Source organism: Embiotoca jacksoni, unplaced genomic scaffold, assembly GCF_022577435.1.
Source record: "Embiotoca jacksoni isolate LCO1_2020_lvr unplaced genomic scaffold, fEmbJac1.0.p SCAF_18, whole genome shotgun sequence".
Classification (NCBI taxonomy): domain Eukaryota; kingdom Metazoa; phylum Chordata; class Actinopteri; family Embiotocidae; genus Embiotoca; species Embiotoca jacksoni.
Genome location: NW_027185318.1, coordinates 2,659,446 through 2,684,291, shown reverse-complemented (window position 1 = coordinate 2,684,291; position 24,846 = coordinate 2,659,446). Strand labels below are relative to the sequence as shown.

Below are 24,846 nucleotides of genomic sequence, written 5' to 3'. Positions count from 1 at the left end.
TTTTAATATTTAATTGTTTTTTTTAAAGTTACATGTATTTCTCTACAAAGAAGATATTGAAAATAAATACAAAAATGTGTTGCTGTCAGAGAAAGTTGCAACTGCAACTGAATTCACTGTAATTTGTCCTGTTTTACATCAATTAAGTGTTTTATTATTTTTTTGCACCGAACAATAATCTTCATAAGTGTTCAGTTCGTCTCATGTAAATTAAGTAAAAACACAATTTTAAAATATAAAGGCTGCGAAATTATTGCACATATATTGAGTGCATAAATTCTGTCCTGATCTCAGCTTGGACAACGTACTGTGCAGTAACTTCTCTAAAGTACACAACCTGTCACACTGAGTGCTACTTTGACCTCTGCGCCATACTGGGTGCATAATGAAGTGAGCTCCAGCTGGTGTGTGGTGCCCTGGGGAATGAGGTGAGAATAAAGCCCCCCCCCCCCCCCCCCTCTCCTCTTCTCTCTCCTCCCCACTACCATCACCATCCAACTCTCTTAGCATGCCAAGTCATGATTAGGGAGCTGTGAGAGCTTCTCTGCTGGATCTGACACACTGGGGAGAGTCAGTGACAGCCGCGCAAGGAGCAACACACGGACTGGAAAAGCCCTGACAACCGAGTGTGATGGTTGGAAACTTGGACTGCTTCAGAGATGTGTGAATTAATCACATTCGCACACATGCTGACACATACCCATGCACAGTCATGTGGTTATGAACACATGCACAAAACCATAAATGGTTGCCTCAAAGCTCCCAGCAGTTCTGCTCATTATCAAAAACACCAAATAACCTGCCACGTTGAATATTGCATTTCACTGAGGCATCAACCAAGCCCTGAACGAGACTTATTCAATGATCCATTTCTTCTCTAAATTGCTATCTCTGCAGGAGTGCCCTGCAGGGAAAGCCTTTTCTTTTCTGCAATAAACAACTGTTTTCCCCATCAGGTCCTGTAGCTGAAAAGAAAAGACGCCTTTTACACACCAGTAAAGCCATTTTCCTTTCTGCCAATACCGTTCATATGTAATCCCTGCAATCATTGGTAGCACTGGATTAGAAATGCACTAAAGTTAATGAACATGGGGAGAAGGAATCCCATACACTCAAATCTGAGCTCTCTTGGTTACGTCATTTCGAGAAAAGCCTGCTGAAGGTTAAACGTGCGCTCGAGAACATCTTTGTATTGCTTGGTTGAATGACCTCCTGAGGATTTACCAATGATGAGGTGGCTTATTAAGAGCATTAGGGAGCAATCTGTGATCCTGTCAGTAAACATGTAAACAATTGATTGTAGAGTTTGAGAACGCTCACTGTTTACATCCATTCCTGTGAACAAGCTCCTGCAATTAGGTCAAAATCTCCTTCAGTCCAGTCAGGTGTTGGCATGTGCATTCATGTGTAATTGAATCTCATACCATCTTTAGCTTGAGTGGCCCACAACACAATAGAGGACCTGTCCTGACAAAGAGGCCCCGAGGTACAGGACGGTATGAAGAGTCCAATTAGCCGCAGCTTGATTGCCCACCCAGCTGGATGCTCCTCAGGGAAGCATGCTCGGATCCAGAAGTGTCCGTCTGTGATTGTACGCTTCACTTTGGTCCAATCGGACCATATGCTGGGACAGAGAGTGTTGATGAGGATGTTTGTCACTTGTTTGGGCCAGTTGAGGATCCCTTATGGTGACTGATGTGGGTGCGATGTGAAGTTTTCGGAGTTGGGATGGGTCAGTGTTTGTGTGTGTGTGTCAGCTTAGATTCTCCATCTCCATGGCAACACTAGTGGCAAGAGGAGCCAAGCAATTAAAAGTTTGTCAAGCTTGGCTCTGGCATTGGGCAGCTTGCCAGCCTGACTAAATTACAATAACAGATCGAGCTCTTTGGACGGGAGGAATAATCTTGTTGTCAATGCTTTTTTCTTTTTTCTTTTTTTTAGGGGAATTATCAAGCCCCCTTTTATACTCCTCAATATCAAATGAGATACTTGAAAATCAAAGCTTAATGGGATTGGCAAAATTTTTGCGAGCAAAATGCAAACAGGAAACAGCTCGGGTAAGACAGGCTACACTCAGGAGAGTATAAGCCTGCCCACAAACCACAGTGACTCATCAGGTCACCTTTCTGTTGATGAGACTGAAGGAGGACAGAAAAAGATCCTCTCCCCTCTTGTAAATGTCTGTTGATAGATACTCCACAGGTTGCTAAGGGCTTGAGTGCAGGGAAAACAGGAGTCCACTGCTCCTCTGAACAGATAGTCCACTCTAAAACAAAGTGCCCTGCTCAGATACAGAGGCTACTTTTAAAAGAGACACTGTCTGAAATGAAGGGCATCAGTAGCCACACATTCGACTGGCTGCTTTCATAGGTTAATTTTTACTCTGCTGTGTGTGAGTCCACAACTCAATGTGTAAAAAAAAAAAAAACTGAGCCACAGCTACTGCTTCTAAGACACAAAAGGTCATTTGTTGCTGTGGGAGAGAATCACATTACCTGCAGTTCACCCCTTTGCAGGATTTACATTAGAGATGGAGGTAAATTATATGCAACTTTCAATGCAAACAGCTCTCACACTATCTGCATTTTGAGCGCCCGCGGGACTCCGTAAAGGTTTGGACTCGAATAAGGTTCGGTATCTGTGCAGCCGCTGGTCTGTAATGAAGAATAAAAAGCAACGGGAAGCTATTTGCATGCGGAGTGATGAAGAGGAGAGCGTGAGGTGGGATGTGACAAAGTGGTGTGAAGAAAGCTGGCAGACTGCAGCAGACAGAAAGCATCTGCTGCTGTCTCCCCGATTGTCAGTTTAAAAGTTCTTTCCAAGAGGAAAGAAAATGATCACAAGAAAAATCCAAGTCTCGCCTCCGAGTTATAGCACATTCCCTGTTAACTCTGCTAAAATGTGAAAGTGGAAATCTAAAGGGGGACGACGGTGTTGGGTGAGAAGCAGATAACACTGTGCTATTCTGAGGATACTCACTGTTTAAAGCACCTACGAGGGCCTCAGACTGGACATAATTGCTGCGCTGCCACTACAGAAAGCTCGGTGGCTCATGGAAGCTTCTCTTACTTACTGTTGACGTCTGTGTGCGAGAGGCGGAATTGAATTGAACTTCGGCTTGAATCTTTTTCACTTTCTCGATCAATACATCTTCATCTCGACCTCATATCTGGGACACTGCACCAGCTAATCATGTAATAATATCTGCGGGAAATTGGTTTGAGGTGGTAAAACCTCAGGACCATCTGTCTGTCTTTGATGCTGGCATCGTCCCCTGACACGCCACTCCTGCCGGTGCCATTCCTTGAGGCCTGCTGGTAATTGGGTTACGGAGACGGAGGAGAAGAGGAGGCCTGCGTCATCGAGCTCAGGTTCGCCTCGTCCCTCGCCGGACTCACAAGCCTGCTCTTGATGTCTGAGACGCAGGAGACGAACTCTCTCGCTGCAGAGTTGACTCATCGGTGGGAGGAGAGGAGGAACCCAGAGGCCACCAGACTTTGGCTTCAGAAGTTCACAACATACAGTGGGTACGGAAAGTATTCAGACCCCTTTACATTTTTCACTCTTTGTTTCATTGCAGCCATTTGCTAAAATCAAAAAAGTTCATTTTATTTCTCATTAATGTACACTCAGCACCCCATCTTGACAGAAAAAAACAAAAATGTAGAAATTTGTGCAAATTTATTAAAAAAGAAAAACTGAAATATCACATAGTCATAAGTATTCAGACCCTTTGCTCAGTATTGAGTAGAAGCACCCTTTTGAGCGAGTACAGCCATGAGTCTTCTTGGGAATGATGCAACAAGCTTTTCACACCTGGATTTGGGGATCCTCTGCCATTCTTCCTTGCAGATCCTCTCCAGTTCCGTCAGGTTGGATGGTGAACGTTGGTGGACAGCCATTTTCAGGTCTCTCCAGAGATGCTCAATTGGGTTTAGGTCAGGGCTCTGGCCGGGCCAGTCAAGAGTGGTCACAGAGTTGTTCCGAAGCCACTCCTTTGTTATTTTAGCTGTGTGCTTAGGGTCATTGTCTTGTTGGAAGGTGAACCTTCGGCCCAGTCTGAGGTCCAGAGCACTCTGGAAGAGGTTTTCTTCCAGGATATCTCTGTACTTGGCTGCATTCATCTTTCCTTCAATTGCAACCGGTCGTCCTGTCCCTGCAGCTGAAAAACACCCCCATAGCATGATGCTGCCACCACCATGTTTCACTGTTGGGATTGTATTGGGCAGGTAATGAGCAGTGCCTGGTTTTCTCCACACATACCGCTTAGAATTAACGCCAAAAAGTTCAATCTTGGTCTCATCAGACCAGAGAATCTTATTTCTCATAGTCTGGGAGTCCTTCATGTGTTTTTTGGCAAACTCTATGCGGGCTTTCATATGTCTTGCACTGAGGAGAGGCTTCCGTCGGGCCACTCTGCCATAAAGCCCCGACTGGTGGAGGGCTGCAGTGATAGTTGACTTTATGGAACTTTCTCCCATCTCCCTACTGCATCTCTGGAGCTCAGCCACAGTGATCTTTGGGTTCTTCTTTACCTCTCTCACCAAGGCTCTTCTCCCACGATTGCTCAGTTTGGCTGGACGGCCAGGTCTAGGAAGAGTTCTGGTCGTCCCAAACTTCTTCCATTTAAGGATTATGGAGGCCACTGTGCTCTTAGGAACCTTGAGTGCTGCAGAATTTATTTTGTAACCTTGGCCAGATCTGTGCCTTGCCACAATTCTGTCTCTGAGCTCCTTGGATAGTTCCTTCGACCTCATGATTCTCATTTGCTCTGACATGCACTGTGAGCTGTAAGGTCTTATATAGACAGGTGTGTGCCTTTCCTAATCAAGTCCAATCAGTTTAATTAAACACAGCTGGACTCCAATGAAGGAGTAGAACCATCTCAAGGAGGATCAGAAGAAATGAACAGCATGTGAGTTAAATATGAGTGTCACAGCAAAGGGTCTGAATACTTATGACCATGTGATGTTTCAGTTTTTCTTTTTTAATAAATTTGCACAAATTTCTACATTTCTGTTTTTTTCTGTCAACATGGGGTGCTGAGTGTACATTAATGAGAAATAAAATGAACTTTTTTGATTTTAGCAAATGGCTGCAATGAAACAAAGAGTGAAAAATGTAAAGGGGTCTGAATACTTTCCGTACCCACTGTACCTCACCCTAACTTTGGATATTTACTCAAGACTCTATATCGTCTCCAGTAATTTCTCCTTGCACTTTGATCAATGTCCTTCTATTGAAGCACTGATGTGTGATAATTAATAGGCCTGATGTGACCACAAAAGACATGAAGGCACCACGTGAGACCGCAATTTGAGATGATAAATTGTGCTCTCCAGTTTCATTATAATGCAAGTAGAAGGCAAGTAGCTGTCAGCTCCGTCCATTATAACCCACACAGATTCGGCTTCAGCCTGTCACTGTTGAAGTGATCATGTACATTTAGCATGTGGCAGCACTTTACCATCAAATGATGTATCACATCTTAATCAGCTTAGCCAAGTTTTGATCTAAAGGGATGTTTTTAGTTTTTTTTCCTCTCTTTTTATGTCGTGATTCTATAAGACCATCTGCTGCTAATTCTGTCTCTCCGCTGACAGACGGTATGTTTCAATCCTCTGCAGTTTTTTTTTAAATGATCCTGTTATGCTCCTGTGCTCACAAGCAATCAGTGCGTAAGAGAGGCCCTTGACCTTTAAAGATGCATGGATTTCCTGTCATGGCTACCGCTATAGAGAACCAATGTGTATCATTAAGCTCCACCCGCCCCATCACTCCACTGTGGTACGACCGTCACCCACACAGTGCTGCTACAGCAGACCTGTTGTCCCTATTACCTGTGCCGGCCCTCTCCACGAGTGTGCAAATTCGGACACGCTTTTAGGGGTAACGAGTGTTACTGTGACAAGGCCTGTTATGAAAAAGAGAAATCAGAGGGCATAGTGGAGCACAGGGGCTTGTGGACCCTCACGGACCCTCACATCCTCACACACGGCCGACCTGCTGTCAGGCAGCGAGCTGTAAAACCGGTGTAACACCGAGCAACATAAGGATCTTTTTCTTAGAGCAGAATCTCAAGTCTGGCGAGGAGCGATGAAAGGATTTTCGCTGGATGACGGATTTGCAATGCTGCCAATAAAGCCTTGTTACTTCCAACCTGCAGGTACTGGTAATGAAATTTGGGCAGCAGGGCTGACATGTGGAGGTAAAACCTCATATCGCCGTGCCACGGGGCAGCAGGCAGCGCCACACACTTATAATGTGCTTTGCTGAACTCAGTCCCTGAGGGCATGACTCTTTTTCGTGACAGGGACCTACAGAGGAGATGTGGCCTCTGTCACGCTGTCATCCTGTCACTCATGCTCCACTCGTCCAATCCTGATACTCTAATGACTTTTAGTGAAACTGTACGAGGCCTTATGTTGCCAGGAGAAGCTCCCGCTATTACATCACAGGCAAAAACAAATGTGCTTGATAACAGGGTACGTTGAAGTTGTATTGCATTAAAGGCTGATTGACTGAGAATCAATAAATAGTAAATGAACACAACAGTAGGTGTATTTTATAGCATCAAATCCTTACTTACTGCTGATTGATTATCTATAATGTCAACAGACCACCATCAGAGCTAGCTAATGCTTGCTAGGCAGCAACCAAATTTACTCATAAATCTTTTATTCTTTTCCCTCAAGTGAGCCAAAAATGAACCTTCTATTATGTCGGCAAAGCTAGAATTTGCAATCTAACCATCACACCCCCTTGAATTATTGAACAAGCTTCCATATAAAGGGACTAGCCATGCTTTGTGATCTAATATCCTTTCAACATATTTCAGAATGAAGTGAAGTGTCCTCTTCTGTGTTTTTTCCCTGGCTGTGTGGTATCTGGGTATGACAGCAGGCTGTAATTTAACAAGGGACTGTGATGCCGATTTGCTCAGCCACACCTGCCTTATAGGATATTGCGCATCAGAACAGCCTTATTATTTCCTCCACAAGCGGCAACTGCTGAGAGCACCTCTCTGACCAGGGCTTATGATATTCCTATTATAACATACGAATACAATTCTATGCAGAAAAAATAAATAACAGGATGTTCTTTCTTAAATATGTCATTTAGACTTGTTAACAGTGATTTCCATCTGGGTATGCGTTACAGTGATGAAACTACTTTTAAGCAAGTCCTGTATTTTTAACCAGTACAGATGATCTCAGACACAATCTATTACATTAAGTCTCAATCCCACTCTTGTGCCTGGGATGTCTTTGTCAAAAAGAAGAGTTCAGGTTCATTGGTTAATTTGTTTTTATTTTTTTTTGCCAGTAAATCAATATGTGTATTTTTGGTGGTAGCAGTACTGACTACCAAAATCTTTGGGATGGTTACATCTCTTTGAGGACTACTGTGTGTTGTCAGCAGGGCCACATCATCTTTTATTGTAATTAAAAACCTGTAATGAGTTATGTATTAATTCATTTTTTATTTTATCTCATAAACCAAACCACAGGCACCTTTGAAATCACTCTTACAGGATGAAACAATCACGTCAGCAATGATCCTGTGGAGTTCAACGGAGGACGGCTGTCTCAGGAGAACATGAATGTCCCACCAAAAACAACAGGAACTGACCATTACTTCATTTATTAACCTTACCCCCCCCCGCCCACTCCGGCCCTCCCCCACACTGCACCATCATCACCGCCTCCGTCTCTCCGGCCTGAGCTCGATTGATTCTGATGATTATTACAAGCTTAAAAGCTTCGTCACTCCCATCCTACTTTCTTTTCCTTTAATGAAGACCAATTTTCATCGAAAGCAAATGCAGTGGTGTCAAATTAAAGCCTGGATGTATTGGAGTGTCTAAATGAATTAAGCTCATGTTGCCTGAAATGTCTGAGTAAATCGAGAAGGAAGGTGGGATTAATGATGGTCTCTGGTAGAGGACTCTTGGTTTAGAGGATCTATGAATGTGCACATGGCAGCAATAATGACAAACAAACCCACTGTAAATTGCGAATAGAAAAGCAGGTTTGACCGAGCTCAAAAAGACCGGAGTCCAGGTTCAGCCTTTTCCCCTTGCTGAGGATTTTCTCTCACTCAGTTTGATGAAAGTAATCACGGTTTTGTTATGGATTTAGCTTCTGCCGTGTGAGTTATTGACAGACCAATTGGAGTGGAAATTGGAGTCGGCACACAGCAAGGTCTCCCACAAGGACACTTCTATTGTTTTCAAGCTGAAAAGAAAGAAGAAAATCTGCTGCCGATTATCTAACTCACTCTTAAGATGGCGAATAGTACAGCTTCCCTAACGTCACAAATTCAATTTGAAACCGTGCTGCGTACCAGAGGCTACTACTGTCATTTTTGACAAATGGATTGTTTAGACATTCGCGACTCCGGCTGCGACTACGCCAGACAAACGTGCAAGGACGTTTCAGTCATTGGTCCAATTAATTTCTAAATGTTGGGGAGTTCTATCGACAGCCTACAGCTTAACGGAGAAACCTCAAGAGGCAAACTTGCTGAGACAGGGTGGTCTGAAGTGAACCAAAGTAGGGGATGTGGTTTGGGGGTGCAGGTTCCTGCTCTGGAACACGACCAAATGGTCTGTTCCCTCCTCCGAGCCGTGTTTAGTCAGACAAGCTGGCCGGGGTGATTAACATTCGGGGCGTCGGTGACTCATCCCTGCTTCAGCCTCGACCCAGAGACAATTACAGAGTCACAGCACTCCAGCAACAGACACTCCATCATTACCTGCGGTTCAACAGTACACAGCTGACACTCTGCGCCCGTCTGTCCGTCTCCCGCTCATCTGACTCAGACCTTCTATTTGAAGCGAAACTCATTTCCCCTCTAACAACCTATCAGATGTGTCTGTAAACAGTACAAATGGGAGAGTTGGCAGATGGTGCGGCAATTACAGTACATTTGTAAGGTTGCTCAAAGTGTTGTTGATCAGCATATTTCATCTACAGTCTTCATTGTGAGTCTCTGTCTTTGTCCAAAGCAATTACCAGCAATTTGAATGCTGCATGCTCTTTTGTTAATTTTCATTCTGAGAGCTTCTTTTAGTCTCTGAGCAGAGAAAGAGCTGTCTAATGAAGCATTCAAAGAAACAAACAATATGAAATATCTTGCAATCGCACAAGTGGTGTGAATCTTTGTTTCATCCGAGAACCGGGCTTCATCAATATACTGCATATACTCAATGCAGTATATTGAGGATGCTCTCATCACTGGCTGGTCTACCAGCACAAGGATAAAATGTACCACCACCAAAATAAAAAAATACTGTCAGCAGTCACAAAATACTCATTTTTCTTTGATTGGAATTATAGTCAGAAGGAAAATGGGACAAAGCGAGGCGAGGAGTATTTCTAGACAATATCTCCTGAGGTTTGAACAAGTCGGAGTTAAAGTTGCAGCTGAAATTGAAGCAAGAAGATAAAAGTTGTAAAAGAGGAAGTGAGGAGCAGCAGTGAGATACAAGCAGGGTCTGATTCACTCACATCAGTCAGAAACTTTCTCCCTCTTTATGAATAGTAAGAGAAACTCAGCACATTATGGTCTCTGATCATGTTGAGTATTGCTTTTTAAGGTTTCCTTTTAAGATATGATTTCGCGGGACAAACTAAGCATCTGCTCTCGCATCCTTATTGCTCAATCAACTATTAAATTTACATCCGCTGAAATGAGTAAAAGCTCATTTTGTACATACTGCACAGCACACACACAAATGATTTGGCAAGCCACTTTAATGACCGATGCTCATCAGCCTTGAAAACGACATCATTTCACAAAGTTAATCTCTGTGGCTTAATGACGCGACACGGGTTGTAAAAAAAGAGGACAGAAAAGCTGAAGACAATTATAAACTAACTTCCTGTAAGTATTTTTTTTTTTGATGTCACAAACTGTAAGTATCAGGATGTGGTTTCAACTTCTCGGGGCTCTGTCTGACCAGATCAAGTCACTGCTGTCTTTTTACTTCTGAATCCAGTTTGAAATCCTGTGGCTGTTTCTCAGGCTCGACGAATGCGGCGTGTGTTTTCTTATTGGGACACACAATAGGAGAGTTTTTACAATTATTTTACGCCTAAAGAAGTAATCGCCTTTGAATTTGTGTTTCATGTTTCCATTATCCTTTGCTATCTGTTTTTATCACTTTGTTCTTCTTCTATTTATCACCCCCCCGGCAGACACTTTGCACACTTGTGATGACTTCCATATAAATGCAAAACGTTATCATTATTGCCGTGAATGAATTTGTTTTGAAAAATGTGGCAGAAACACGTGAGACTGTAGTAGCTTGTTTTTCTTTTGCATCCCGTTTTTCTTTTCCTAATCCAGTGTGTCAGTAGTACCGCAGGATAGCAGTCGGCCCAGCTGGTCGTTGCTGTCAAACGTATCAGTTTCACCTGAAAGCACCAAGAACCAGCAGCTTGTAACATATTAATGTCAGAGCCGCTTCCAACAACCCATTAATATTTACCGTGCACGATGACACAACAGTTTATTCTTTATCAGCATCATCAAAAACAGTTTTACTGGACAACAGTTTCCGCACTGATGCTGTTACACGTCAACCCAAAGACATCGGGTATTAGATATTTCCACTATTTTAAAAATCATCCACTCTGTCGAAGTGCCGCCAGCTCCTTCAGTGTCCTGCAGAGTTGGTTGAGGTTATTCAGAGTACAGTAGTAGGTGCTCTATTGTGCGATTCCAAGTCTTTTCATTCTGCATTAAGCGGGAGGCTCTGGGGACTTTGCAGGGCGTTTAGAAGTGGGACACAGCGGTGCCAGCACATCAAACTCCCTATTAACATCACCCTATGCATGCATACACAGCTTTACGCTCCACTCCCAATAACAAGCACAACAATAGCTGCATTATTAAATGCGCTTCTTTAAGAGCACATTGTAAGCAATGCAAGCAAAAAAGGGCAGCAGGAACAGGAGAAGCACTGGCACATGAAGGACTTTCCTTACTAGCGAAAAGCCTTTTATTTCAGTCACAGTGATTTTCTATGGATGAGGTGAATAATCCTGTCAACAAAATGTGCTGGCTGCCAAAACACTGTGAATCATTATCCAGTTCTGATTCGTTTTTCTGCGGACTGAAAGGATTTTCACATGTTGGTCCTTCTACCTAACGGGATAGAAGAGACGGGCCGACACGTTAAACACATGGTTGTATAAGAGATAGAGCTTTGCACTATTACTGTTGTTTTATCTTATTGACCCAACTGGGAAAGCAACCCACACTTGCACTTAGCTTACAGGCACACAGGCTTCAGCGTGACCCTGATAGTTCATCCCATACCAGCGCCTCAGATAAAGACTCCCATGTGGTGCAAGTGGAGACGGTGTTAAAACGGTCATACATGATAAAACACTGGAGCGAACTCGTCTCTACAGCTGCACAACCGATATCCAAAGTGTTCGGCTGGCCTGCGCTATCTTAAGTGCACACGGGCACCGCGAATAGTAGCCCATGGACACCTCGCATGGAGGTTAGCCCTAAAAGAGAGAGATACGGGCACCAGGGCCACTTCAGAGAGACAAGAGAGTGTGACTTATGGGTGGCAGCAGGAGGAGAGGCAGCCGAACGTCCATTTCACCAGCACGGCTGCAGTGCGTCAGCCCTCTTGGCCCTTCGAACCCAACCAGCTAATAGTCGCTGCCGGTGCCTAAATGTTGCGGGAAGTTGCCTTTTACAGTAATTTCATCTCCTCCTGCCAGTCAAGGGAGAGTTACCGTCCAACCGGTAGAGTAATTGCTGTAATTCAATACATAGTTCCATATCATCTGCGCCGGAAAGTGTGAGGAACTTCCTGTGTGTCCCGTCTCCAAACCATCTTAAACCCATCGAGCTGACAGTCACTGAGGAAGATGGCGCGGCAGGTTAAGGTTGACAGCGACAGTAATTTCTTCTTCCTCTGTCACTCAGGATACGTTCGATTCAGAGTCGAGCCTGACGGAGTGACACAGCAGTGATAGCTTTCGTTAGTCAACCGACGGCCCTTTCTACGGGACGTCCGTTATCATGGATCACGGCACTATGAGCAAATTCAAAGATGTGTCTGAGAGTCTTGTAAAGGATTTAAAACCTTAACAATTATTTTCCTGACATGATCTGTTCTTTTCCTGCTTCCTTCCTTCCTCCCGTTCAGAAGCACATACAGGGATAAAAATACAAAGTGATTATTAAAAAAAATGTGCTGGGTATGAATAAATTAACGGGGGGATATGATGTCTCAGAGGACCAGATATTTTTCTGAAGAAGGAATGCTTGAGATCAATTATTAATTTGCAAGAAGCCAAGAAGCCGGGTAAAAAGGCAATGGAGAGGAGAGAAACAGAAAAGTGGAAAGGTAGTTCGGCTGTGCTCAGCTGCATGGCACATTATCATATCAAGACAAATTCCACTGTAGTTCAGCATTTAGCATGCTACCATTTGCAAGTAGCACTAAATACAATGTTTAGTTTGTGGGGTTTGTTAATGACCAAATTATCAAACAAACATTTAGCATTTTAAAGCTCAATTCAGAGTTAGCCAAGTAAGTAAGTAAGTCAAATATTTCAGTCTGGACCAAAGCTGACAGACCAACTCACAGACAGATTTATCTTAGAAAACATTGTTGTAATAGACAACCAAACTGCACTCAGGGTTCAAACACCCAAATATCACAAAAGCACCAAAGTTCATTCCAAATATTTACCAACCAACGGCTCTTAAAACACATTTGGATTTAAGTTTTGTGGGACTGCACCTCAAATACTGAAGCTTGAAAACCCACCTGCAGGTGTGAGTTGGCTGCCAAAGATTATCCACTCAAACATTTAATGGCCTGAGTAAAAGCAGCACAAATTCTCAACTCTCCCGGGGTTCAACAGGGGTACTTTAGACAATTAGATGTGTGTGTGTGTGTGTGTGTGTGTGTGTGTGTGTGTGTGTGTGTGTGTGTGTGTGTGTGTGTGTGTGTGTGTGTGTGTGTCAAAAGGCAGGCAGCCATCACAGCTCAGAGGAATTTCGACCCACAAGTCACGGAGGGGTAAAAAGGGGAAGATACACACCTGCACTTAGGAAGGAGAGATGTGGCCATTAATAGTTTGAGCTTCACCCCATCTGAGCAGTAAAGTGGCCTCTCTTCTCAGCCTAATTGCATTTCCCAGCACAGTAGTGCTTCTCATCATGGTTGGAGGCTCTTTTTTTGGGGTTTCTCTTGGTGCCAGTCTTTTTCATCTACCCACCGTATTATATCTACTGAGCACGGCAAAAAGCAAAGAAAAGCACAAAGGACCGGTAGTGTGCTTTTTGCCACCATGAGGGGTGTATATGACTGTGTGTGCAGTCTTTCTCTGTTGGACACCATTTTTCTCTGCAACTTCTAGAGGCAATAAGATGTCCTGCAGTTATTGGATTGTTTTGCTTCACTTCCTTTTTTTTCGTGGGAGACGGTGAGAGACAGAAAAGACTGCAGCACCTACACCGCACGGACAGAGACAACCTCCTCCTCTCCCGAGCACTCAGCCTCTCTAATGGCTAAATACATCACATTCACCTTTGTCTAACTGCCTACACAGTTAACTTAATGCTTTTTTGCAGCAGCTATGGCAGTATAAGAAAGTGCATTTTAACCCGCGGCTTCTACACATTTAGTAAACGTTTTTTTAGTGTTTGTTTTTTTTTAGCTCATGACTAAGACAACACCAGCGGTTACTCCTTGCAGTGAGATGCGGATGTCCTCCAGCTGACGGGGGCTTGAGCCTTTAGGATGAAGCTGCCAGTGTATTCCCGGGCGGCAGAGCATATTGGTGGCCATCTGCCTCTCTGCAAGCAGCGTCTTCACACTGCACTCCACCCACTGATTCCAGAGGCCACGGGCGCTCAACCCTCAAAGACACAGCACCTCTCTATCATTTGGCCTCTTTGACATCTTAAGTTTAACAGGCACGGAGGTAAAATATTATAAGCAGCTACATGAGATCAGTTTAAGGTAAGGTACAAAATTTGGACCACAGTGAATCTTTGCAAATATTTGCGCTCAAATTATTATTCATTGGTATGTGAAATGTTCTTCTGATTATCCAGCCGGCATCACATCCTCAAAAGCTTCAAATCAAAAGTCCGATTTTCAAAGCACGACGGGCGGAAAATCCTGTCACTCTCAGAGTCATCTGTCTGTTGTCACTGCGTATGACTTAAACATGGAATGACAAATATTCCCTCCGGCAGCATCCTGGCAAGCAGAAACTAGCCTCTTAAATACGTCGCCTGCAGGCATCTGTAGCATTACATAATAAAGCTGCACTGTGAAATGCACGAAGATACCCAACGTTACATGCAGCGACGGCATGTTCTCCTCTGCAGCCTGACAGCTTCTCAGACTACATGAATGGTATGTACAATGCTGCACAAACAACAAATATACGAACATGTAGAATAGGCACACAAATACTTTTTGACAGCTATGTGACGCCTGTCATGTCGAGCGTCAGGGAGGACAGCAATTTGTCTGATTATTGGTTATTATTCCTGGATTCCTGGAGACTGGAAATGCCCCCACAGCTACCCTAACAGGTTGAGTACTTACAGTCAGAGTGAGTTGTTGCTGGTAATGCACTTTCACTACCCCTTATCCTGCCAACTGCTGATGCGTGGTACTGTTCGTAGCACACAATGCCGGCAGCATCGCTCAGACGCAGCATGAAGATGAAGACACTGAGGAATGAGGTCCTGACAGTTTTTCCAGGTGAGCTGCACAATGGAGGTGTTTATTTTAATTTTTTTTTTACAAAGATTTACAAGAAATTCTTCAAGCCGTCACCGAGCACTAAACTCTACACTGACACAGTTAGCAACATGCCTAAAAGGGAAATTTTACCAACTGACGCAGCTGCTGTCAGCAATTATTTCACATCCTGTCTCACCCATCCCTCCACTAATCTGTTTACCTCGCTATATGAATGGACGGTCATTAGGAGCAGGATGAAACAACAGATTCAGGACAGTGGGACAGGATCTGTCAGCTGCGGCCTGCTTGGCTCGCTTTTTTTTTTTTTTTTTTTTTTTTTTTTTTTTTTACCGTAATCAAGACAGCAGGCTCGTTGGTAGCAGTGATACCGCGGTTAAAGTCTGATCAAAAGCAGCTTTTTTTTCCCCTGAGTGGGCTGTCAGTGCTGGCAGAGAAATAACAAGCTATTCATCAGTTGGGCAGAAATAACCATCCCCTCATTGGCCGCTCCCGATCCTAGTTCTGGAGAATCAGTCACTTTCCCCCAGCCGAGCGTCCACGTAATTAGCCTCCAATACTGCTAACCTTCTCCTATCAAATAGCAGCTATTGAAAGTGAGGTGCCATAGGGATGAGGTAATTACCCTTGACACTGAACAGACCTTTTACCGCCCAAACCCTCCACTGGAGGGATTGAGAGCTTATTAAAACAATGGAGGGCTGAAGTTTACCAGGCCGTTGATGGATATGGTGGAAGAGGGTCAGAGAGAGAGAGAGTTGGGCTTGTTTTAAGATGGCTGAAAGAGTGGCTTCCTGACACCTGACAGTGAAACTGCCGTCTGGTCCAGTGCGCTGTCAGGAGCCTGTATACGGGTCAGTGCCTCTCAGCGAATGTTTCACACACACACACACAGAGTCAGCCTTGCCTTTCTGTAGACGATCATATTGGGGGAGTCCTCCTCTGGATCAGCGGTGCTGGTGCCTCCCTGGTCTTTGGACCCCTCCGCCATTTTTCACCAAGTCCTGTCCAAGAAACAGATGCACCATATTAGCACAGCACCCAACATCCACCGGATGGAGGAGGAACACAAAATGACAATTTGATAAGCATCAGACAGGATTTCTGTTTCCCTAGAGAACCTAAATTCGTCCGGTCTTTATTGTCATGACATTCAGCTGCCAAAATGCAGGCTGCCGTCTCAGAAAGGAGAGTCAGATAAGAGAGCCCTGGTAGGGCGATGCAGGATGAATATTAACTGAGCTACAAAGTCAAATCACGAACAATCAAAAGCAGTGATTTCCAACCGAGCGTACTTGCACCTCTGTGGGTGTTTCTGCAGTTTCTACATAAAAGATTGTGGAGTCGCTCAGTTTTTTTTTTGGAAGAAAATAGAGTATGATTTTTTTTCTGTACTCTCCGAGTTAGCTGTTACACCAGAGCTACTGAGTGAGAGGACTAGTTAGTGGCGGCAGAAAGCTCCAAGCGCTGACTTATAGGATAAAAGGTTAAATGCAGCTACAAGCGACGGATAAATGGTTGAAATAGTTATCTGAAAGCAGCGTTCACAGTGTAGTCGTAGTACGTCGTACGGGCACGTCTACATTTTACTCTTTGGTGTACTCTGACTGTTTCTTGCACACCGGCACTTATCAGCTGCTGGTACTCTTTTCTGTCTTCATATCAGGTTATCGAGGCAATTCGCGATGGCCCAGAATAAACTGCATTACCCAGGGGGCACTTTGTGACATACACCTGTTCTTGTTCTTGCCTGCCTGCTTTTCTCTGGCGGCACCTTGTCGTAATGTTACATTAACCTACCAATGATGTTAGTTCAGCTCCAAAAGGGCACAAAGGGAACATGAACAGATGAACAGCAGAGCTTCAAAAGTCAAACGCTACCTAAACCACCAACCACCAAGATTATGGCACCATCAAATACTAAATACAAAAAATACATCCTATGTGTTTTAGGAGTTCCTATAATTGGCCAGTCGAATGCATTGACGTCCTGTATCCATTTCAAAATAAAAGCTCTCCAGTATTTCACACACGGTCCAGCTACATACTATTCTAGGATGTGACCTAGCATTGTTTTTCTGATTGTCGACATGGTTAGGAAACCTCCTCGTATATTATTGACTGAATGTAGTAATGATTTGCTGATACCAGCCAATACACATGCCAAACTGAGAATAAAAAGTACTAGCACTCATTTTTTTTTTTTCCACTTCTACCACTACCGAAAAGGAAAATCATTTAAAACTAATAGATCTAATGGCCTTCAGGATTTGGATAAATGTTTGAATATTGTCAGCTAAAAGTAACGGCTAACTGCTGAGACCACTGACGGTATAAATGGATTCAGCTCCAAGTGGTCCGAACGCAGTGACGCTTTCAGTGAAAACATATCTACATCCGTTACATACATTTTTGTCATCAAAAGTTTAAAATAAAACCATTGGAACAATTAAAAATCTGTTGAGTCAACACATTTTAAAGAGGATATGGCAAGAGGTGCCAGTGAAGGAATATCTGAGTTCCTCCGACATAAAATATAAAAGATTTGGAACCTGTGAACTTCAGTATGTCAGTGCAGAGGAGTCAGGGTGGCAGTAATTATGTATAAAGCACAAACGTGTCTGCAACACATTGTGATTGTGGCTGTGAGGTTGATGAGTCATCTTTCTTAACGCAAAACCGATGAGTGAACCCTCACTGAGGCGATACAGATAGTTGAAGTGTGGTTACTGGTGGCCACTGTTTGTTGTTGGTTTTACGCCAAACGTCGGTAAGTGTTGACTCCATTAACTGCAATCATACGATGGTTACCTCTGATCTGCCTGCCCACATTAACTTCATGCTTTGAGAGCTGCTGTTAAGGGATTTATTTACAACCTCCACACAGTCCCATCACTTTCACACACACACACACACACACACACACACACACACACACACACACACACACACACACACACTCACACACACACACACACTCCCAGGAGAATTAATTCTGCTTAACTAAGGACTTCCATAACCTACACTAGTGACCAGGCTTCAGCAAGCTCCCTCACCCCGTCTACTCTTTGCCACTGAAGGCTCCTGTTTGTATTAAATGGGTTTAAGCATTTCTCTGAACTTTAATCGTGAACGGGAAAGAGGGGTGAGGAGGTGGATTACACAGTTCAGCACATTCGTAATTTTTGGCATTTATAAAATACAAAATGCGAGAGGGTAAAGCTGCCTAGAAAAAAAAATTAAAAATGGTCCCATTGCTTGCTGGGCCTCACATTTCATTGTAACAGCTATTTGGGTTTTAAAAAGAGCAGCGATGAGCGACTGAAGGGACAAAGAATGACGGACCCAGACAGCGTTTCATGACAGGCCAACATGAGCAGGCACAATATGAAACCTGCATACATGAACTGAATCAGGAACACGAACTCATCCCAAAGAGCCAGCCGATGGCAGAGGACATGGAGAAGTTGAAATTATGTAATTGCAGCCGTGCGATGTTGTAAGTTTTGAACAACTATAGATAGCGGCTCCGGTGGGGAGAGGAGAAAACTGAAATTGTTCAAATTCACCGTGTTGTACAACAGCAGACGTGGAAGTTGGCTCTGTCACCATTGTTGAGCACTTTAATCTATTACACCACGGAGCACTGGTGACGCGCATGAGTGAATAAGTAATCATCCGCTCTCGCCTCTCTGTTTGTTATCGCCACCAGAAGTGCGGAGTGCAGCACTCCCCATTGGCTAACACGTCTGTGCTCTTTTCACTGTCTGAGCACATTAGACAGCTAATCTTTGCGCCCGCCTCGGGGGCCATATAGCAAGGCGGGCGGTATGGATTGCATAGCACCTGCTTAAAGAAAACAGTCGTGTGCCAATAGCTCCCCTGTGGACAGGAAGCTGTAATTCTAAGGAACGACTTCATCCCAATTGAGCTACTCAAGCATGCAAATCAAAGTCCACAGAATGTCCGTCCAAAATATGAATTGGAAGCTCGTGTCGAAGTGAAACAGATAGAATAGGGACACTGACAGCTGCTGAAAAACAGCCGATCAGCTCAAACATGTTCTTCTGCACAATACGTGCGCGTGTTTCTGCACATGCACAACGTCAAATCAAATCCAAGCACACAGCAAACACCAATATATAAACAGAAAAGGACATGCGAGGCACACACACACAGAAGCCCCCTGGAAAAGCTCAAATCAACAAGCCCACGGACGCCTGCAGTCAGCTGAAACAAACTCAATAAACTGGCAAAGAGTTCACACACAACATGCACAAAACAAGCCTCGCTCCAGATGCACCCAGAAACATGTTGTAATTGTGAGTCCCACAGCCCCGTTCACTCTCAGCAGGCGAGCCGCTTTGTGCGATGCAACATCTGGGACACCTGACAGTTGCCAATACTGAAGCATTTTATTACCTTGGAAAAAAAAAATACTGCCTGGTCCACTCTGCTCCCCTGGTTGGCTCCCCCTTAGCAACAAGCAGCAGGCAGGTTCATGGTATAATTGGCAGGAGGGGAGAGAAGGGGATGAAGGGGAGAAAAAAAGGGGGGATGAAAGCAGTGATGCAGCCAGAGAGAGAGAGAGAAATATATAGAGGGAGAGAGAAGCTGGCTGGTCACTGCAGTATTCCTCTAGTCCTCCTCCTCCTCCTCCTCCTCTTCTTCTTCTTCTTCTTCTCTCTTCACCAGTCCTGCCTTGCCCCGGCAGTTCAGGAGATCCTCACATGTGTGCACCTCGTTCATCCCCCCTCTCCCTCTGTCTGCATGTGCTCCAGTCTGAGCGAGAGCAAAAGAGAGTGTGAGTGTGTGTGAGAGAAAGAGAGAGAGAGAGAGAGAGAGAGAGAGAGAGAGAGAGAGAGAGAGAGAGAAAGAGAGAGTGAGGGAGGGAGGGAGGGAGGGAAGGAGAGATGGGGAGGGAGGGAGATGCTGTGCAACAGAGAGGGGTAGATCAAGTTGAAAAAGGGGGAGGGATGAAGGAATTAGAGAGAATATAAAGAGGAAAACAGAGTGTGTGTGTGTGTGTGTGTGTGTGTGTGTGTGTGTGTGTGTGTGTGTGTGTGTGTGTGTGTGTGTGTGTGTGTGTGTGCGTGCGAGCAGTGGATGCACAGCATAAAAAGAAAGGAGGACAAAGAGACGCACACTGCAGCAGCGCCCACTGATGCTGAAAATAAGAAACATTTCATTAAGCGGATATTGAAATGCTAATATAAAAACAAGTTACTGTTACTGAGCACACACAGATGCAGGCTATAAATATACATCCCAGACTCTTTGAGCCACCTCAGAGATAACGCTTTCCCATTTCCATTCAAAGCCTACATGAGAGGAGCGGCTTGTTTTCTTAAGCACCCTGTGATCCAAAGTTAGACATCTTTCCACAACTTATATTTATATTTCTGGAGGATGTACAGTATCTCTTCACATAATTGACAAAAAAAAAAAATTAAAAAAAAAAAATCTATTTTTGGGTTTGAGTAAAGCAAACATGCACTCACGTTTGTGTCTCCAGCTATTCCACTCTTGCATGTCTATGTGCTCCTCGTTCCGCTCTCTTCATGGAAACTCGGGAATCATTCAAGCTTAAATGGCAACCCGAACGAATGAACCTTTTTTCCTGCAGTAAATGAGATCCCAGAAGCCCCCCGAGGAAGATACTCCAGAAATACATGGCATGGCCAATTTGTGAATGCATGCATGCAGAGTGAATGCACACATACGCACAGCCACACACATACAGATGTTTGTGTTGACAGAACCAGTTCCCCAGTTATCAAAGAACTGTGTTAGCCTGCTGTGTTCCTCTTTTCCAGCAGCGTAATGTTTTCTAAGCGTAGGTCCTGGCTCTGAAAAGCCCCCTCGCCATCGCTTTTAAAAACATTTGAGGCGCTTCAAATGTTCTTCACTCGCAGAAAAAGACCTTGAATGCCGGTTTAGTCAAGCTTGACAGATGAAAAAGCTCGCTTCTCATTATTAAAAGTAGAATTTGTTCGGTATGTTTTCTTCAGGCGAAAAGCAGATTCAAATTTTAACAACTCAAAACTGTTTTTCTCTGTAAATGTGGTAACCAAGGGAAACCGAGGTCACACACCCGCGTGAGTGGCGTGTCTATTAGTGTGAAACCATTCGGCGGCCCACGGTGCTTACCCCACACATTTCTCTAATACTTATCAGCACATCCCCCAGCATTAATAGAGATCTGCTCACAACTATACAGAACTGTAGATCTACAGTTCTGTATAGCAAAATGACACAACCACCCATCCCGCACTGATTTCTACAAACCACACACACCAGCCACATTGCAGTGACCTGCAACCATGTCTTCTTGTTCCACGAGTTGTGCCAGAATTAAGGAGTGCCATCATTAACAAGGTGACAGACAGACAGACAGGCAGGCAGGCAGGCAGACAGACAGACAGACAGGCAGGGACTTCTCTAATCTGCTTTGAGGGGGCCAGCCCTGCTATAATCTGAGCTAAATTATTGAACAGCCTGTTCATGGCCACACCACTGCCAGAGAACAACACTACCCGCCACACAACACCGCAGAGATGCTGCCCGCGTGGAGAGAGAAGAAAGACGAGTGTGTTTGGCAGATACGGCGCATAAACATGTGAAGATGCAGCGGAGGCATCGATTATTGACATAAATTATTTAAAGGATTCGTTCACTCTTACATTTACTGTTGCCACGTCATAGGTTATTCCTTCCTAGATGCATTTCCAACGGAGGAGATGAGGGAACAATACGAGGCTTCAGCAGTCTGTTCAACAAATCAAGTTGGTATCTTGCAAAGTTACAATCTTTTGGACAGATTTGATAAAATACCACAACTTCTACCCCTGGAGGATAAATTATGACAATTGTGGTGATCCCTGATGTTTTATCTTGCTCTTGTCCAACTCTGATTTAAATGCACCATCACCTCAACATAATATTAACTGTTAAATAACTGTACATTGCCTCGTCACCGTGAGCATGTTTGCGTGTCGTCGTCAGCAGTCGGCTCAGAGAAGTGGAGAGAATAAAAAGCTCCCGCGGAGCCTGAACACCCTTCGTGCCAGAGGGACGCACATCGTAAAGTCAACACTGCTGTGTTGATGGTGGAACAATCAATCAGGTACCTGATGGTAACTGTGATTGATTGTTTCCCCACCAGGTAACTGGTATTTAACTCACAACCTTGGCCTCAACCCTCCCACAACGTAACAACCAATTACAAGGGAATCCAGGATCAGAAGGACATTTAGTCTGTCCCACATGGCAGGAGCTGCTGTCATGGCTGTAGACATGGATAGATGGATAGATGGATCCCACAAGGGGAAATTGTTTTGTTACAGCAGCATGGAAGATACGGCAAAAGCAATGCAAATTACAGAATAAAAATAGAGGTATTAAAGGTATAAATATAATTTTAAAAAATGCACAGTATATACACATAAAATAGAATAAGATGAAATTAAATTGAAAACGGTGCAACAGCAACATCTTACTAGAGAATATCCCTTCACTGCATCTCATCAAAGAAACACTGGAAACTGAAGGAATTCTGTGCCGAGATAACTTTAGAAGTCATTTGAATATCAAACCCACACTGCTGAGAGCTCAGTTTCACACACATGTCTCCTTTTATTCTCGTGGAATCACATAACAAAGAGATATCTTCACGGCTAATATGGACAGGAGGAACAAATTTACTGGACAGTACCTTTATTACTGGCCATGTGGCCATTTTTTTTTTTTAGGATAGGCTGGAAAAAAAAACAGTGAACCCGACCTTTAATCTAAACTGACCAAATATATCGGATCCATAATCGTCCACGTCTTCACCCTGATGTCTCCCAGGGTGTCGTCATCCATCAATCTGCCCCCCCCCCCCCAGGCTCGTCTCTGTCAGGGCAACTGCCTTGTGTAATCATGCCTGAGTGGAAAAAACAGCAGCTTTCTGTTAATCACAATACAACAGCAGGCAGCCACCTCCTGCCGGGTCACTGCCACGTTTACCATTTACTCCTGAAGACACCTCAAATAACCCCAGCAGTTACGGCAGTTTTAGGTTTATCCCTTGTAACATAAAAGAGATCTTTCTGTGTCACAAATGTCACAGCAGACCAGCACTGAGAAACGCGGAGTGTAATTCAACAAAATATCTTTAATAGATATAAACATTTTTTTACACATCACAGCTCAATGGAAACAGAATCACATGCTTTCACACATGTTAAGAATGAAGGCATAGGGGCGATCGGCTGCAGGGACTCGGGGTCTTTGTCCTGTCTTATCCCCCCTTATTTTATTTGTATTTTTTTAAATCTTTCGTCTCACTCCTTTCACTCTCCACTAGCCAGTAAAGCAGAAACACATAAAAAAAAATAAAAGAAAATCTTAAAAAATAAGAATGAAGGTGCAAATTTTGATGAATATTAAATTCTCCTTATATACAGTTGCACAGTATCTGAGTATAAAAGGAAACGGTTACAGTACGAGGCTTAAATAAGGACTTTGTTTGGTCTACAGACAAAATAATTCAGGTTGGGCTTTCAAGCAGATTTACATTCTACAGAAAAATCTGCAGCTCAAATTTCAGGATTTACACAATATTTGACTTTGTATTCATATACCGAACAGTACCGATTTAATCTATTCAGAGAATGTAGGATCAGATTGAGGCTTTTTAACATGCTATGGATGTGTGTGTGTGTGTGTGTGGGGGGGGGGGGGGGGGGGGGGGGCTTCGGGGAATATTTCACATGTAGTCAACACTAGGTGGCGCTGTCAATCACTCCACTGCAGCAAGGCAAGGCAAGAAAAACCAGAAAACATAATAATTCATTTTTTGGATGAGAAGTTAGCCATCAAAGGATATACACTGACCTTTATATTAGGGACGTACATATCTGTGACTGTCTGTCTTTTCTTGGCCATCATCTTTATCTTAAATACTCTTTACATTATCATAGGGGGAGGTATGAGAAAATAAATGTTAACATCATACAATGTACAATCAGAATGAGTGACACCAAATTGTCAATAGCTATCTTTATGGCACCCATGTTGTCTTTGTACAATATATATTCTTTTCATGTATCCAGTAGTCCTGTACAACTTCTACTTGCAATAACCCTTTAACATCTTTTACACAGGCAATGCAGACAGGCACTTGACCTTACGGTGACCTTGGAGTCTGTCTGTCTGCCTACTACCTCCCTCAAAAGTGACATCTCCCGGCATCTCATATAGCTTCTATTTTTTTGGTTAGTAATACAAAAATATGGGAAAACTGCAGTATGTCTAAACAGCAATAACTTTACAACAGACTCTCAATTAATTCAACTTTTATCAAAGCAACATGGGGGCGATACCAGCTCTTGCATGGCATGAAGGAAATTTAAATTTGTGTTAGAGAGCTTATTTAATTGGAAATCTGTTCATTTGTAATTAGGTTAGCCAGGAAGTTAAATGGGGACAGAAACATTAAATCCCTTTGGGTTTGTTTGCGACATCTTGCTCTCTGTGACATGCAGGGATACCAGCAGTCCATCAAACTGGAAACAAATCATCATTTAATTTAACAACTCCTAAGGAAGGGAGTGCATGCTGATGAAAACCGACACACAGTTGACCCACTGCTTTTTTCCTCTACGCCGTGTTTTTTTTTGTGTAACGAGTCTTTGTCTGTTATGGTGATCGTTGCACAAGGCTGAGGAAGGATGGAGTGTAAATCCATGTTGGCACCAGGTTTGGAAAAGCCCAACGCACTGTTCCCGTAAGTGACTCTGTTGTGTTAACAGTACTGAAAGTTTGAGATCAGCTTGAGTAGTGGTTATAGTTCCAGTGGAGCGCGGCTGGGTGCTTCAGTTCATGTCGATGGTGTTGAAAACCCACTCTGTGAACTTCTTGAGCTTGGCGGAGGCGCTGTAGGACTCCTCCAAGAGACGCTGGTTGTCCTCTCTCAGGCTCTGGATCTGAACCTGCAGCGACGCCTTGGCATCTTTCTCCTGATTGCGACAAAGACACACGTGTGAGCAATCTGATCTTAGGTGGGTGATACTTGGCTTATGTAAGGGTGATAGTGCCTT

At 43.8% G+C, this 24,846-nt stretch overlaps 2 protein-coding genes across 5 annotated transcripts in view; both read right to left on the bottom strand.

The window, feature by feature from the left end:
• The window catches only part of LOC138199826 (regulator of G-protein signaling 6-like), a 48,229-nt gene extending 27,889 nt beyond the window's left edge, over positions 1-20,340 (bottom strand). For 2 of the 4 annotated variants that reach the window (XM_069152054.1, XM_069152057.1), the window contains exons 1-2: positions 19,184-19,580; positions 15,669-15,765 (exon numbers count right to left, since the gene is read on the bottom strand). In XM_069152054.1, the coding sequence (XP_069008155.1) occupies positions 15,669-15,752 (84 nt within the window). In that variant the 5' untranslated portion in view covers positions 15,753-15,765; positions 19,184-19,580. Of the gene's footprint in view, positions 1-15,668; positions 15,766-19,183; positions 19,583-20,262 lie in introns of those variants that run through there. The other 2 variants (XM_069152055.1, XM_069152056.1) reach the window with 2 other exon arrangements.
• A 2,559-nt stretch (positions 20,341-22,899) lies between these two features.
• Positions 22,900-24,846, bottom strand: part of LOC138199833 (signal-induced proliferation-associated 1-like protein 1) — a 32,163-nt gene continuing 30,216 nt past the window's right edge. Inside the window, exon 21 of the mRNA XM_069152064.1 lies at positions 22,900-24,765. Within this exon, the coding sequence (XP_069008165.1) occupies positions 24,622-24,765 (144 nt within the window). The 3' untranslated portion in view covers positions 22,900-24,621. The remainder of the gene's footprint in view (positions 24,766-24,846) is intronic.